At 40.9% G+C, this 16094-nt stretch overlaps 4 protein-coding genes across 5 annotated transcripts; 2 read left to right on the forward strand and 2 right to left on the reverse strand.

Annotated features, from left to right (window-relative positions):
* LOC104706380 (40S ribosomal protein S8-1) lies at positions 834 to 2422 on the reverse strand. Its single transcript, XM_010422568.2, has 5 exons — positions 2350 to 2422; positions 2145 to 2217; positions 1492 to 1828; positions 1179 to 1360; positions 834 to 1073 (listed from the first exon to the last, which is right to left on the reverse strand). The coding sequence occupies exons 1-5, from the start codon at positions 2351 to 2353 to the stop codon at positions 998 to 1000; spliced, it is 672 nt and encodes a 223-aa protein (XP_010420870.1). The 5' UTR covers positions 2354 to 2422; the 3' UTR covers positions 834 to 997.
* LOC104709240 (uncharacterized RNA-binding protein C328.05-like) lies at positions 2772 to 4355 on the forward strand. The gene has a single exon (XM_010425888.2). It carries the CDS (start codon positions 2772 to 2774, stop codon positions 4353 to 4355), a length of 1584 nt encoding a protein of 527 aa, XP_010424190.2.
* On the reverse strand, positions 4819 to 8392 carry LOC104706381 (translocase of chloroplast 90, chloroplastic). 2 transcript variants are annotated; one of them, XM_010422570.2, is made up of 4 exons: positions 8233 to 8392; positions 7879 to 7924; positions 7668 to 7791; positions 4819 to 7273 (listed from the first exon to the last, which is right to left on the reverse strand). In XM_010422570.2, the coding sequence occupies exons 3-4, from the start codon at positions 7783 to 7785 to the stop codon at positions 5025 to 5027; spliced, it is 2367 nt and encodes a 788-aa protein (XP_010420872.1). In that variant the 5' UTR covers positions 7786 to 7791; positions 7879 to 7924; positions 8233 to 8392; the 3' UTR covers positions 4819 to 5024. The 2 variants fall into 2 exon arrangements, with proteins under 2 accessions (XP_010420872.1, XP_010420871.1); XM_010422569.2 differs by lacking the exon at positions 7879 to 7924.
* Positions 15062 to 16089, forward strand: LOC104709241 (U-box domain-containing protein 51-like; the record flags this gene model as incomplete). Its single annotated transcript, XM_010425889.2, has 4 exons — positions 15062 to 15319; positions 15400 to 15521; positions 15617 to 15817; positions 15903 to 16089. Coding segments are annotated over exons 1-4 (768 nt in total), but the record flags the coding sequence as incomplete, so codon positions are not given.

Raw genomic sequence — 16094 nt, forward strand, 5'->3', positions numbered from 1 at the left:
CAGCTGTGAGTGTGGGGTTAGTGACGAACACCACAGCTCTCTCTCTGGACATCAGACACGCATCCGTTTCGAACGGCTCATATCCTTTCTTTTCTATTTTCTTCTTTCTTTTTTTCTGTCTTTTTTTTTCTCTTAATTGGAAAAAAATATCTTTCTTAAAACTAAAATAAAAAATAAAAAGAATATTCTTCTCTGCGGTGGATTTTTTTTTTTTAAGATCCTACTTTTATTATCGATTTTTTATTACGACCACTAGTGAGATATTTTCATTTGGGTTCTAACAAGTTTACAACAGATAAACTAATTAATATCTTCACAACCCACAAAATCAACAACATATGTTATAAGGTACTGTTTCCACCAAACTATTGTTACAAACTGATTTTTCTGCTACCAAATTTGCTTGTTTTTTTCTTTTTTCTTGAGTTCATCCAAATTACGTTATGATCTCTTCCCATTCTGTTACTATAAAAAAAAAACAAAAAAACAAAACTCACCCATTTCACTATCACACTATGGTTTCGTAGTGCATACACTGTTCGAGTACATGGCCTGGACTTGGATCTTTGGGCTTAAATTAGATTTTATATTGTTTCAGCCCACTGCTTTAGATCAACGATTACCTGCTTATAGCCTCGTCGAACAGAGATAATCTAAAAATTCAAATAAAATGAAACTCACGATTTCTTTTCATAACTCTATCCATTTCTTTTACAAAAATATCTAGTAGTATATTGTTTATTCTGAAGAACTCACGAGTCTCCTTGCTAATCAGTTTCACAAGAAACTAACTTTAATTATATTTGTAAAAAGACCAGATTCATCAGTAATAATAAAAATAAAAATGATCAGAGACAAAACCATTGTAATTGCACCATAATAACTGACGGGAGTCCATGGAAAATACCACGACAAGCTAATCCAAAAACATAGTTTCTCAGACAATTGAGATTGAAAACTTTAAAACATGTTGCAAGACAAAAGCATAGAACAGAATCTAAGCAGCACCCTTGCCCTTCTTCTTCTGGATCTTCTTCATGTAGAACTCCAACTCTTTACCTTCCAAGATGTATCTGCAAATTATTTGCAAACAACAAATAAATAGACCCATCAGCAAAACGTATTCAAGGAGAATTCAACTAACTAACATAAAGAGCCAAGGCACGAGATGAATTTACCCATCAGCACGTCCACACTGGCCGGGCCTTGAAGAGATACAAGCCAACAAACGTCCACTTGCGAATTGGTCCTCAATGTGTGAATCAAGGGTGCGAGACTCTTGACGAGTCTCAATCTTTCTTTTGACGTGGTTGCTCTTCTTGGTCTCCTCAGGAATAGCTGGTGCTGCCTCATCAGCATCCTAAATATTGCAAACAATGTATTGTAATATCATAAGTTTTTGTATTACTACCACAAAAATATGATTAAAACGAAACATTGAACAGACACAAACATCAAAAGCAAATGAATAAAATGTTAAAATGGTCTAACCTCTCCATCCTTCTTGGTGGTAGTGGCAGCAGTCTTCTTCTTGCGGCCAACCTCAACACCGTAGTGCTGGAGATACCATTGCTTGAATGGAGCAGCATCAACCTGAACGATAGCACTCTTGACAAGTGTTTTAGTACGGACAAGCTCATTGTTGGAGGCATTGTAGACGACGTCAAGAACCCTGGTCTTGCGGGTAACAGCTTCACTTCCCCAAGCGTAGTTACCAGTATCGAGTCTCAACGCACGCCACTTGACATTTCCACCACGAACTCGGATTCTTCTGACCGTCTTGTTGCTTGAGAGCTTGGTGTTGGCTGGCTGCCTTCCCATCTCGTACCTTCACAAACCCCAAATCATAATCCATTACAAACCAGTTGCATAACACCATTAAAACAAAGAGATATGTATCACGACCCCAGAAACAACCAGATTATGAAGAATCTCATACTATATATGATCTCGCTAAATAATTCCAGTAAACTACAGTTTCCGAATATACTCAAGGCAAAACACTCGAATTTAACAGATCACAACATCGGACTCACTCTAAAGCGTATAAGAAATGAAGATTCACAAACTCTAACATAAGACGAGCGTAGCAGAAAAATGAATCGAGAGAGATCTGAAAAACGAGAAAATGTAAAAAGACTCACTTTCGCTTCTTCCTCCATTGCTTCTGCTTGCCTCCAGTGGCACGCCTCTTGTGGATTGAGTCACGAGAAATACCTAAAGATAAATCAGGTTACATACATCAGATTCTAACATCAAATACATTCAATAGCATACACAGAGACGAGATCGAACAAGTGGAGAAATCGGAATCGAGAGAGAGAGAGAGAGAGGAGAGATCGTTCGTACCCATTGTCGCCTATTAGGGTTTCTCCAACAAAGTTTAGCTGCGCGGTGTTGAGTAGTGAGGCGGAGCTCTTAAATATATAGTGTGTATAAACCCTAGTGTCCCTTTGAGGCCTTATTATCATTAGGCCCATCTAATTACTTGGGCCCGTCATAGTTTGAATACCCAATTATTATTATTTTGACTCGTAGAAGTTTTCTGGACAAAGTGAAAAATCAAGCACTACATAAACGGCGAACAAAGTTAACAAAACATAAGACTTCATAAAAATGTAAATTAAAATCTTTACTTAATCCATTCAATCATTCATGGAGAGAGATCTTTAGGGTTTATTATTTACAATTTATATAGCTTATTTTTGGTGGCTGCTCTGAACCCTTCCCGGAAAATAAACGACCGTCGCTGTTTTCATATTCATCCATCCATGGCCAGTTCTAATTTATTTGGTAAGCGAAACCTTGAAGATGATTTGGAGAACAAACCGATTCTGAAGAGACGTAAGGATGAGACAACGGCTGAGGCTAATTTAATCTCAGTTAAGGAGATAGTGGAGGGACTTGATGATGGCATTCCCATTCCCATTCCCATTCCCGAGGCAGTTGCCGTAACAAATGAGACGTTCTTTGTTTGCCGCCTCCCTCGCGGAGCAAAAGTATCAGATATCATCTCTTTCTTCAGTGATGTTGGAGACGTTGTTCATGTTCGACTTATGATAGGCCACCGGGGCAAGCATTGTGGCTATGCCTTTGTTGAGCTTGCTTCTGCTAACCAAGTAAAGATGGCGCTGGAAAAGAAGTATGGTGAATATTTGCATGGTCATAAGATTTTACTTTATATGGCTGATTTCAAGTCGGATGCATACCTTGTGCCCAAGTATTGCAAAGAATACGATGCTAGGTTTAAAACCTACATTCGACGAGAAAGCCACGTAGGATTTCATTACAATGAGAAAGTAGTCGTTGTCGCCAATCTCTCTCCCTACACTAAAATATCAGATATCAAACGTTTATTCAAAGGTATGAGAGTTGTTAGTGTTCGACTTATTGTGAACAACCAGGGCAAGCATTTGGGGTATGCCTTTGTTGAGTTTGCTTCTGCTCACCTTGCAAACAAGGCTCTGGAAAAGAAGAATGATGATGAATATTTGCATGGTCATAAGATTTGTTTGATGAGAGAACATGATGAGGCGGTTGAGGCGGTTGCCGTACAGAAAAAGACGATCTTTGTCTCCCATGTCTCTCCCCAAACTGAAATATCACATATCATCAATTTCTTCAAAGATGTTGGAGAAGTTGTTCATGTTCGACTTATTTCAGACAAAAAGGGCAGGCATGTGGGTTGTGGCTTTGTTGAGTTTTCTTCTGATCACGAAGCTGAGAAGGCGTTGGAAAAGAAGAACGGTGAATATTTGCATGATCGCAAGATTGTTCTTCAAGTGTTTGAGGCTCCAAACCATCTACCTAAGTATAAGTATTGCATAGATTACAATGTTTGGTACGAAGACTACCTTAGACAAGAAAGCCTTCCGTTGGAAGAAGAAAACGAGACAGTGAAAGGAGTACTTGATGAAACTCCCGATTTTGTTGAGCCATTTGCGGTAACAAAGAAGACGCTTTTTGTTTCCGGTCTCTCTTGCCATACTATCTTATCAGATATTGTCACTTTCTTCGAAGATGTTGGAGAGGTTGTCCGTGTTCGACTTATTGTAGACCACAGGGGTAATCATGTGGGCTGTGGGTTTATTGAGTTTGCTTCTGCTGAGGAAGCAGAGGAGGCTGTTGAAAAGAAGAATGGTGAACGTCTACGCTACTTTAAGATTTCTCTTCAATTGGCAGAGATAGCAGCTCCATACCCTCTCCCACCCAAGTATGACCTTGTAGAGAAGCTTTGGTATGAAGACAAACTTCGAGGAGGAGGCCTTGATTTGGCGACCAAACCTAACCTGAAGAAACCGGAGGTGGCTGAGTTCTGCGGTAAGAAGACTATCTTGTCTTGTGACGACGACTGATGGTAGAAGCTCCCGGAAGAGTGGTCTGATTGTGCAGTGCTCTAATGGCTCTATCCGCATCTTTAGAAGTTGCATAGTTTACAAAACAACAACCTTCATTAAATACTGATACTTAAAACTGTCTGTTTAAAGGTTCAACTTTTCCCTCTATTAACCATCAAGTGTTTAAAGGTTCAACTTTTCCCCCTATTAACCATCAAGTGGTACAGTACTTGCTAAAAAAACTGCATTACAAATGTGCAAGCTACACAACCACAATCTTGAAGAAATAACTAGCACTGTTCAAAGCTACACAACCACGATCATAAATAAAGATTAATATATATATATATATATATATATATATTTTTTTCCTTTTCCTTGAACATGTTTCAGTATAAAAATCATTGTCTTTACCCTCTACCTCTTGTGATAAACAAATGACTATCACCTTGCGTCATACTAGAGAGCCATACGTTCTAACAACCACATAAACATCACACTAGACTAACGAGACTCTTGCACACCAGTTATCATCAACAAGACATGAGTATAACATTTGACATTTGAAGGAGATGTGCATGTTCTGTTTCTTCCAAACATCTTTTACAACAGTTATCTATTTATAAATGTCCAAAATATATATTTTGTCTACCTAATTTTTTAGAGAAATCAGGAAACGAAGACAACTCACAACTCTTCTTCTTCATTTTCCTTTGTCATTTCACTCTTCCTCCGCCGTACTAAAGCCTTTAACATCGTTAAAGCTGATATCAAAGCGATCTCCCAGTGCTCAGAGCTATTGAGTTTCACGTTTATCTTCCCCATCTTCCTATTGTTCATGTTTATATTGACGTCTATGTTCGTGCCCCTGGCTGGTCTAAGCTGAGTCTGTAAGCCCCAGTTCAAGACCAGCTCTCGGTTGAAAGACAGAGCGGTCACTGTCAAACCGATTTGCTCATTTCTGACCGGGTAATCTCTCCCTCTGATACAAGCTTCAAAGCTTCCCCCGTGTGCTGTTTGCCCTGAACCCCTCATCTGACCTGCATTCACAGTTAACTTCACCCTCTTCCCAACCAATAAGGTATCCTCAAGCTTTCCGCCCACATAGTATTTCCCACCAAAAGATGTCAAACCGACTCCAAGGTCAGTTGTGTTGTACTTGAATGTTTGAAGCTTTGTGCCGCCCTGAAACGAGTACACCAGATCTTCTCCTGATGACTGAAGGTCAAGAGCTACAGAGAACGTCTGTTCTTTAGAGTTTCTAGTATAAGCTGCATTAGTCTCCGATTGGATAGTGAAATGATGCTTGTCTCTGCTCACCTGTCCTGTAGCTGATGCAAACATATTCCTTTTTATTTTTGCAGCTGTCTCAATATTTATACCATCAAATCCCACATCGCGATCCCAACCTTGTGGATCATAGACAGGTCTCACGAGCCACTGGTCACCTGCCACAACGCATCGATATCTGTGAGCCGGAAAATCCGAATCAAAACTGTCTGGACCTGCCATGTCAGGCAGTGGAACAGCTGCTTGGTCGCTCTGTTCAGAGTCATTGAGATTTTCCTCTTCATTTAGCTTTTCATCCCGTCGTCTACGGAAGTCTTCCTTCAATTGCTTCTTCAGATAAAGGGTTTCCCTGTAATCAAGCTCGTCGAGATACTCTTTCTTCTGAGACTTTGACAGCTTTTTAAACCGGGATTTCCCAAGAATACGGATTGTAGGCAACTGGTCATACTCATCTTCCTCCTCTAATTCTGAATTCAGAAGCTTGTCTATCTCTTTCTCTGCTTCATCTTCACCTGATTGTAAGCGACGGCGCAGAAACACTGAAAGAAGATGAGGAAGGGAAGCTGTTCGGGTACTACTTGGCTGTCCCAGGCCACTGCTGTCATGAAACCTTAGTAGAGATTGGACATCGCCAAGAACTTTGGTACAAACGCACAAAAACATAAACTGAGGCTTCCATACCAGTCCATTTGGAAGAACAGACTCACCCGCAAGATTCTTTTTACAGCTCGAATGATTCTCAACTAACAGCACAGGATTTTCTAGTTTTGTATCAGATACAGCCTGATGTATATAATGCTGAACCACATCCATGCGCTGGCCCACATATGACTCGTAGTTCATAGATTGTCCATTACGTCCTTCTGTAGCAGTTGAACAATGTGTCATTACAAGTATCGTGTTTAACCATATGGCTGCACCCAAGATTTCAGTTATAAGCTGCAGGAGGGAGAAATCACTGTATCGCATGTCAATCATATCAAGGCGATCCAAGTAAAGAACTACATCAGGTGGACGCTTCTTAACGTATCTCTTGACAGAGAGCAGAATCTTTCGGTTTTTTCTTGTGCTAGAAGATGACAGTGGGTGAAAACCAGGGGTATCAATAAAGGTTACTTTAACTCCATTAGCAGTTCCCACAACCTCTTCTATGCGATCTGTGGCCGGTCTGAAAGCATCAGTTTCACTTTTGGACTGACCAAAAATAGAGTTTATGGTTGCACTCTTGCCAACACCTGTTTTCCCCAGGACTAGTATTCGAAGTGAGAAATTCAATTCCGGTACGCCAGACGATTCTTGCTCCCTCGCTAGAGCTTTTGCCTTATCTTGCCTGAGTTTTACTGTTTTGAGTTCTGATTCCTCGGCTCGTATCAGCATCGCAAGGTGTACCCGATATAAAACCTTGGAGACTAGAATATTATTCTGTGACTGCCCAAACCTTTGAACAAGGCGTAAGAATTGCACTTGGAGGTCACCAATCTTTGCTAGTGGATTATGTTTCTTTCCGTTAAGATCAATACTTGACTGGTACAAGCTTTCAAGTGGAATTTGTTGCTGAGAGAGAGGAAGCTGAATTTCTACATCACCACTGGTTGAACATGGTGCTTCCGAGCGCGTCACTGGTTCTGGTGCAGCAGGTGCGTGAGCTAAAAATAAAAGTGAAAGCTATTAGACTATTAGTCAAAGAAAACAAAAAAAAAAAAACAGCAAGAAGAGAGAATTTTGAGAAGAATCATATAATCAACCTAAATATGAGAAAGTAAAGTCCAATTCAATTTACAAAAGAAGTGGACATAGCAACGAAAGCTACTGAAGCAGTTCAGAAACAAGTAAAGTAAACCACAGGAAGTGCCTTATTGATGATATTAGAAGAAGAAAAAAAACAGTGACTGGCATAACGAGGATATATGGTCATAAAGCACAAGAAGAGGTTAAGCAGATGAGTTTAAGAGGTAATAAATCCACAACACCCATCTCATAATCTTGTTCTCATTGTAAAAAAAGATAATGTGGAAAAGAAGAGAGAGAGAGAGATCATACAATGGTTATCCTCCAGTTCATGATGAGGGTCACGGAAAAAAGGGTCACTTCCCAAAAGTGGTCTGGATGATGCCATTGAGTTGGATAGAGCAAAAACCCAGTCTTTGAAGCCTTTCATTACTACCTATTCCAAGCAGACACACAAAAAAAAGGGTTAACACACAGCAGCCAAAAATCTTTAAGTTGCATAGGGAAATATAACGCCATCTGCCTTCAATGAATCTCTATGGATGAGATGACAACGGAATCCAATAAACCTAAGATTCGAAATCAGTAGAGATATTTTAGTAATTTGACCCAAAAAGAGAGAGCTAAGCAAAACACATTCCATTACTAAAGCAATTGAACGAGCTTCAAAGAAGCAAAACTTGGGTCAATCAAAAAAAGTAGAATCAGAGAAAAGCTCAAGAAATCCCAAAGGATAAGAAGAAGAAGAAGAAAGTGAAAGTGAGAACCTCTCCACCGCACAATTACACCGACTAAAGAAAACACATAAAATTGTAAACCAAAAAAAATCCCAGAAAAAAAGTTCAATTGAAGGAGATATAGAGAAATCGAAGGAGACCTCTTGTGTTGTGTTGTGTTGGTATGGAGAAGACGAGGGAGGGGAAGGAGAGAGAGAGAGAGAGAGAGAGAGGATCGAGGTAAGACAAAGGGTAGGTTGAAGATAACGAAGAAGAAGATGCCGAGAGATGTTGTTTTTCGTGTTTGTTTCTTTCGTGCGGGGGGGCTAATGTGCGCACCCCACCCAGACCAGTCGCTGACCTCAACCCGAAATTAATTTTGGAACTTTTAACTAAACCAACCAAACCGAAGAATTTTATCTCGGTTTAGTGTCTATTAACCAAAACCCTCTTACTGCCTAAGAGGCTCCGATGTAATCGATTGGATTAAGAGAAATGAGAATGAGTGTTTATTTTCTTCTTCTTAACAAACCTTTTCTTGAATTCTCAATCCTAGAGGTTTTATGCCAAAACTAAGGTGTCGGCTTTATCCTTGAAGACATGATGTATGTAAGTCATGAGCTTCTCTTCTATATTATATATTTTTTTTTGAATAAAATGTAAAATTTATTCGAAAAAAAAACGTTTTTACATCAAGTGCTACAAAATCTTAAGATGTTTATTTAAAGTGGTTCAAGTGTTTAAAGTTTAAAACAGAACAGGTAATCTACAAACAAGAACAGCTTGTGATCATGAATTAGCGTGTTGCTAACCACTTAGCCATGTAGTCCAAGTGATTTCCATTAGTTGGAAGAGAGAGTAACCGGTTGCGGATAAGCCTGTCCAGACGTTTAAGAAACAGAGCAGGTAGTATCGATGGTTCCCCATGGCGGCGATTATTTCGTTCTTTCCAAAGAGTGTGGATGGATGCCTGGAAAGCATACCGCAGTAAGAACAGAGTTGTCTTCTCCAAGGAAGTGTCTGTGAGAAGAGCCAAGTTTGTTGTCCAGTCTGTGGAGAACTGGTGTGCTAGGAGTTTCGAGGTGAGACCTGTCCAAACTGCAGTCGAGTAGGGGCAAGAGAAGAAGAGGTGGTTTCTTGTTTCCAGCAGTGCATGACACAAAGAGCAGGAGATATCTACCTGCGTGTGCTAGTGTTGCATCCTATCTCCAGTTGCTAAGCGATTAAGAGTGGCTAACCAAACAATGAAGGAGAACTTTGGCGTGGCGTGAGAAAACCAGACTCCCGCCACCCACGACACCCTCTGCCTCGGGTGTCGAGTATTCCCCCAGGTTTCTTTGGTGGTGAACTTTGTCTTGAATTGACCACCTTTGCCTTTCCAGAGGACTACGTCTGCTTCTTCAACAAGTCCTCTGCTGCGAATGTTTGCCAGAGCTGTCTCAAACTGATTCAGGTGTTCCACTCTGTGCGGTCGTTGGCGGTGAGAGAGAGCTTCCGCTACCGTTGCATGGAGAGTGATTCCCATATCAATAGTACCCCTTGGCCCGGTAATGTCAATTAAGCATCCCAGTGGCGACCAACTATCATGCCAAAAGGAAACTGTTTCTCCATTCTTAACCTCATACCGGACCAAATTGACTGTTAAAGGGCGATATTTAAGTAGCTTGCGCCACATCCAGGAACCAGAGGTAGTGTTTGCCTTAAGAGACCAAAAAGAACCTTGTCTGAGCATGTAAGTCTGAAGCGATACAACCCAGAGGGAATTTGATGCTAAAAGTCGCCAGATCAGCTTTAAGCAACTCACCGTGTTAGCTTCCTTTAATGAGCATAAACCCAAACCTCCTTCCTCCTTGGGGAGACACACATCATTCCATGAAACCTTTGATTTTTTCACATTTAAAGAAGGTCCCGACCACAAAAAAGCAGAGCACATACCATCTATCGCCTTTATACATGCACTGGGCAATCGAAAAGCAGACATCCAGAAGTTTGTCAAACTATATATTACCGAGCTAATAAGTTGGAGCCGACCCGCGAAAGAGAGGTACCGCCCTGTCCAACTGCCAAACTTTGCTCTTATTCGTTCAATGAGTGGTGTATAGTCTGAAGTTGTCATACGCTTGGTGAGGAGGGATAGACCAAGGTAGCGGACAGGTAGAGTGCCCGATGCAAACGGAAAGGAGTGTAGGATCAGTTCTTGATCACTTGGTTTAACCCCGGCCATATAGAGAGTAGATTTTTCCAAACTAATATTCAGACTCGAAACCGCTGCAAACTCTGTAAATACTTGAAGAATACCTTCGATTGATGTTTTCGTTCCATCTATGAAGACCAATAAGTCATCAGCAAAACACAACTGGGTGAGTCTGGCGTTCTGACATTTCAGGTGATATCCTATCTTCCCCTCTGAAACCGCTTTGTCTAACTTGGCGGATAGCACTTGCATACAAATAACAAAGAGATAGGGGGATAGAGAGCAGCCTTGACGAAGCCCTCGCTCACTACGAAATATTCCAGATAACTCTCCGTTTACCTGAACCGAAAAGGAAGCTGTGGTAATGCAGAGCTCTATCCATTTAACAAACTGCGATGGGATGTGGAGTGTGTGGAGTATACTGAGCAGAAATGGCCATTGAACTGAATCAAATACCTTTGAGATGTCTATCTTAACAGCACTACGTGGAGATATTTTATCCTTGTGATAATCTGCAACAATCTCAGAGGCCAGAAGGACATTCTCCAAAAGGAGACGATCCTTGACAAAAGCGGATTGGTTAGGTGATATGAATGCCGGAAAAAGCAGTTTGAGTCTGTTTGCAATGATCTTTGATATCACCTTATAAATCACATTACAACAGGAGATTGGCCTATAATCCTTCATATCTTTAACCTCTTTCTTCTTTGGTATCAATGCTAGAATGGTGGTATTGACTCCCTTTGGTAAGAAACCAAATTTAAAAAAAGACTGAACCGAAGTAACAAAGTCTTCCTTTATGATCGACCATGTCTCCTTAAGAAATTCAACAGTATAACCATCATGCCCTGGACTTTTATCCTTTGGCATAGAGAAAAGTACTGCGTGTATCTCTGTCTCAGAAACATCTTTCACCAACCTTGCTTGTTCCAACTCTGAGCAACAATAACTTATCAATCCTGAAAACTTTGCCTCTGCAATCCCCTGGTAATTAAGCAATTTATAGCCAAGAAAGTCTCGAAAAAACCTTTCAGCCTCAATCTTAATCGTCTCTTGTGTGTCTGCTATGGATTCATCAGGGCAGTGGATCTCTTTAATAGAGTTTCGAATCTCTCGGGCTTTTGCAGCACGATGGAACACCTTATTGTTCCCATCACCCACCTTTAACCAGTGTAATTTCGATTTCTGTTTCAAGTATTGTTCCTCCAAACCAGTGACAAAAAGCCATCAACTATAAGCCACTGATTCATTCCTCATCGCTTGCTCTGTAGGATTTTGCAAGGTGTCTAATTGACAAGTGCAGAGATGCGAAAAAGCCTCTCTTGCCTTCTGCTCCAAGCCACCAAGTTTCTCTCGACTCAACTGTTTAATTTGCGGCTTTACTGCTTTTAACTTCTTTGAAAAACGGTATAGTGCAGAAGTGGAATGGTATAAGTGCTCCGTGTTTGTCCAATAATCTTACACCAAAGGCAAAAAATTAGCATCCATCACCAAAGCGTTAGAGAACTTAAAAGGTCGCCTCAGTCTAGGCTTGTCACCCCCTATCTTGATTCTGCACCTCAAATGATCAGAGCAACCTCCAACTTCAAAAACACCATAAGATTGTTGATACTCAGCAAGCCATGTATCATTCACAAGGACTCTATCAAGTTTTTTGCAGATTAGACCAAATTCACGTTTGTTACACCAAGTGTATAACGGACCATGAGTCTGCATATCAATGAAAGAACATTGTTCCACCACCTCCTGCAGATCTCGCATTCCCTGGGACACAATAGGCAGTTGGTCATAGAGTGAATGCTCCTCACCAGTTAGAATCTCATTAAAATCCCCCATAACCATCCAAGGTTTATTACGAAACAATGGAGAGTTTTGATGGTGCTTTAAATCCTCCCACAACTCCTTTCGCTCCTCAACACCATTCGCCGCATAAACGAATGAAACAAAAAATTCTGTCTTTGTACCTTCCAACAGAACTGAACAAGTAATCAGCTGACCACTTGTATAACAAGGTGTGATTCGTACACTAGAACTCCACACCACCCAAATCCTTCCTCGACGATTGAAAGTGTAGTTCGTTAAGGAAGACCAATCAGGAAACACTGATTCAAGTATACGAGATGATTTATTCTCCTTGACCCTCGTCTCTAACAGACAACCAAACTGAAACCCATTTTGTTTTATCCAATCTCGAACAATGGAATGTTTAGACATTTTATTGAAACCACGAACATTCCAAAAGAAGCTCGACATAATTAAAGTTGGAGGTTCAACCTACTCTGATCACGTGAAGGCTGAGTAGATTGATTCGAAACGTACTTATGGGAATCCTTTGAAGCTCGCGGGATAGGTTCACGCAGAGGAATACTCGCTTTCACACCCCGTACTTTTTTTCCAAATCCTGTAGCAGCAGTTGAGTCTGCAGTTTGGTCTACATGCGCATCAGAGTCAGCCACTGTGTGAACTGTATCCGACATAGTAGTATCCACCACCCCTGTCTTAGTAACATCAACCACCTTGTCACCATCCTCTACACCCTCCTCTTCACCATCCTCCCCTTTGTCACTCAATACCGAGTAGGAATTGGATAAAAGCAAAATATCACCATATTGCATTTGACCATTCTGTTTACTCGGGCTCTGCAGAGACTTGTTGCCAGTTTTTTGCGGTGTTAGCCACTCCGTGTCTTCCAGGGGAGCCCTCGTGGTAGGTCTGGCGTCAACTTCTGTGATCACCTCCGACCTTATTGGCTGTTCTTGAGTCACCCGCAGAGGAGTGCCAATGATGTTACTCGAGTCCACAATCGCTACCGCTTTCGCTGGTACACTATGTGAGCCGATTGCTAAACAAGCGCTCTGCAATTGTCCCCATTTTTTACAGTGGCCACATTGAGGAGGCAGCCAAGGATATGAGTATTGAACCGCTACATCTAACTCCCCCTCCTCTTCTCCAGCCAAGTGGTACTCCACAGGGAGAACCTTTGTAAGATCTGCTTCGACAAGGATTTGTGCTTCCTCAAAACTTGTACAATCCTCCGTTTTTTGATGTAATCTGAGCGGAGTGCCCACTGCACTTGCTAAAAACTGTAACCCCTTGTTTGTGAACATGGTTGGCGGCACATTCTTCATTACAACCCAGAGGGGAACAGATGTGAGTGCCGGTTGCGCCTCAAAAGGCGTCCATTTAGAGAGAAGCATTGGAATACCTCCAATATTCCACATACCCCGATTTAAAACTCTGTGCCGGATACTTTGACTACGAATCTGGAACTTAACAGTCGTATCATTAACTACCATAACATCAATAAGAGATGATTTGTCGCCCAATCTCCAGATCTTGTTCACTATCATGTGGATCTTGCCCACATGCGGTGATTTTTCATTGAGAAACTTTCCGAGTACAAAATCTTCCCATAAGGGCTTTGCATCAACAAACACATCCCTGGGAACAACCACACGCTGCTTTCCATCAACTTCCGATATAACGAACTCCTGCTTCTTGAACGTATGCTTTTGTGCCATCTTCAACCACAGTTTTTGTTCTCCCACACCCGAACTCTTTGAATCTCTGACTGCTACATCGTCCCCTGATAGCCCTAACTCTGTTGACAAATGTTTCACGGAACTACCTTGACTCTCCTCCACAACGAGTGAAGGAGCCGAGACCCTCCCCGGTGCACAGATCTCGGTGTCCCGAGGCGGCGGATCCGCCTGTGACATCAAAACTTGGAAAGGAAGCAAAAAACCCTAATCGCTTGGAAAATCGCCCTCCACGTCAGCAGCTAAAATTTCAATGCTTTAAGTAATCGTTGCCTCTATATTATATTATAGGATAGGACTTGGTGCATTGCTGCTGAAGACGGGTTTGTTCTGTGTTTACATGAGAATACTTGGCCAGCACTTTACTCCTCCGTTTAGAGTTATGGAGAATAGATATAAAGGTTCTTGACATAGTGATAAACGATACAAAAATAAAGATATATCCTTTTGATTTTTGAAACTTATGACCAGATTTGAGTTTGCTTATGGCCGCCTTGAGAAATATCCAGAATCTTCTTGATCAAGAAAGAAGGAATAATTAAGATTCTGTGTTGTTGAGTTTTGTTTTTATTAGTTCGATTTTTTTTAAGGTGCAATTCTCGTGGAGAATTGTTGATGCATACATTGATAGATGAAACTTGTTTCTGTTGTCCTGACTGATCCATTCTGGAATGGTTGATCACGTCTCAGTTCTTGAAAGTGCAAAATGAAATCTCTTTCACAATTGGTTGAGATAACTCACCTCCCAAACAAATTCGCATATATATAGTAGTATATGATTTGATATCTTTATATCATCATCAGTTCCTAACAAGAAGTGTTTTCAACACGGGCTGGGGAAATTTGACTTTGTTTTTTCGTTCTAGTATACATGCATGTTGTTTGGAAAACATACTGCTGGTGGTTTTATGTTTCAACAACAGTTTCTTTTTGTTGTTGTTGGTTGCCTGGAGTTAGTTTTTGTCCCTGCGTTTAACTCTTGTTTTGACAACAGTACTATTTTTAGCTAGGTTCCGTTTCTCGTCCCAAAGTGGTATGAATGGCTTTTTATTATTTATTAATTTATATCTCTCTTTTAAAGTCTTTTGTAAATCTCATATTGGCTCAACTCAGAATCTTCCTCTGAGTTCCTGTTGATTGACATGTTCATTGATAAAAGTTTAGGTGTCAAATGTGGCACCTTTTTTTATTAGTGCAATATAATTTGTCAATATAACAGTTTCTTGAGTGGCAATGATCTCGAATATGAGAGAAAATATGGAGAGAAATGAAGCAAGGGAAGGGACTATAGCTATTGCAATTGACAACGATAAAACAAGCTGCCAAGCTCTAAAATGGGCTGTGGACCATTACATACCCCGAGACGGGACAGTAAAACTCGTTCATGTCGTCCAAAGATCTTCTCTGAATGCAAATGGATCTCACACAGATGATGAGTTATCTGATCAAAGACAACACAATGGTAAACGAAGTTCGAGGTTTCTTGCATTGCGCTGTCTTTGTATGCGAAGAAATGTAAGTATGAGCTCTGTTTTGTTTCTTTTTTCTTACCTGCCTTGGTTGGTGCCTCTCTGATTTATAATGTATATATTTAGATACAAAGCGAAGTAGTTTTGCTGGAAGAACAGGATGTTGCGAAAGCCTTGATCGAATATATTAGCCAGAATTGTATTTCCACATTCTTGCTAGGCGCCTCATTGAAGAATAGCATTACCAGGTCACAAAACTAGTATTGCTACCTCTCTCTCTTTCTCTGAAATCAATACTCAAATCTTGTACTGAAATCCTCCAAAATGGTGTTGATTTTTGAAGGCTGTTCAAGGCTGATGACATTCCAAGTAATGTGATGAGATGGGCTCCAGACTTCTGCACTGTATATGTCATATCAAAGGGAAGACTATCTAATGTAAGGTCAGCCTCTCGGCCTTTACCTCAGGCCTTGCCATCTCCTTCTTCAGGGACCGCACCAGTATTGTCACCGCGCAGCAACACGGATGAGGCTCCTTCTGAGATGTAATCTACCCTAAACCCGTTACATCATGTTTGTTTATATATTCCCAGAGACTACAATTCTTGAATTGATTGGGCTCTCTCACAGGTCATTGTCAAGAGAAGATGACGTTTTCTTTGAAGAGTTTTCATCATCCCTTGACCGAGATTATAGTGTGAACAGTAGTAGGAGGATCAGTACAGACAGTTCGGTTCTCTCTTTCTATGAGAAACTTGCAACTCCACACATGTTGGAGATTCCTAGATTATCTTTATCTGCTCTGTATGATGAGAAATCCAA

Source organism: Camelina sativa, chromosome 8, assembly GCF_000633955.1.
Source record: "Camelina sativa cultivar DH55 chromosome 8, Cs, whole genome shotgun sequence".
NCBI classification, from domain to species: Eukaryota; Viridiplantae; Streptophyta; class Magnoliopsida; order Brassicales; family Brassicaceae; genus Camelina; species Camelina sativa.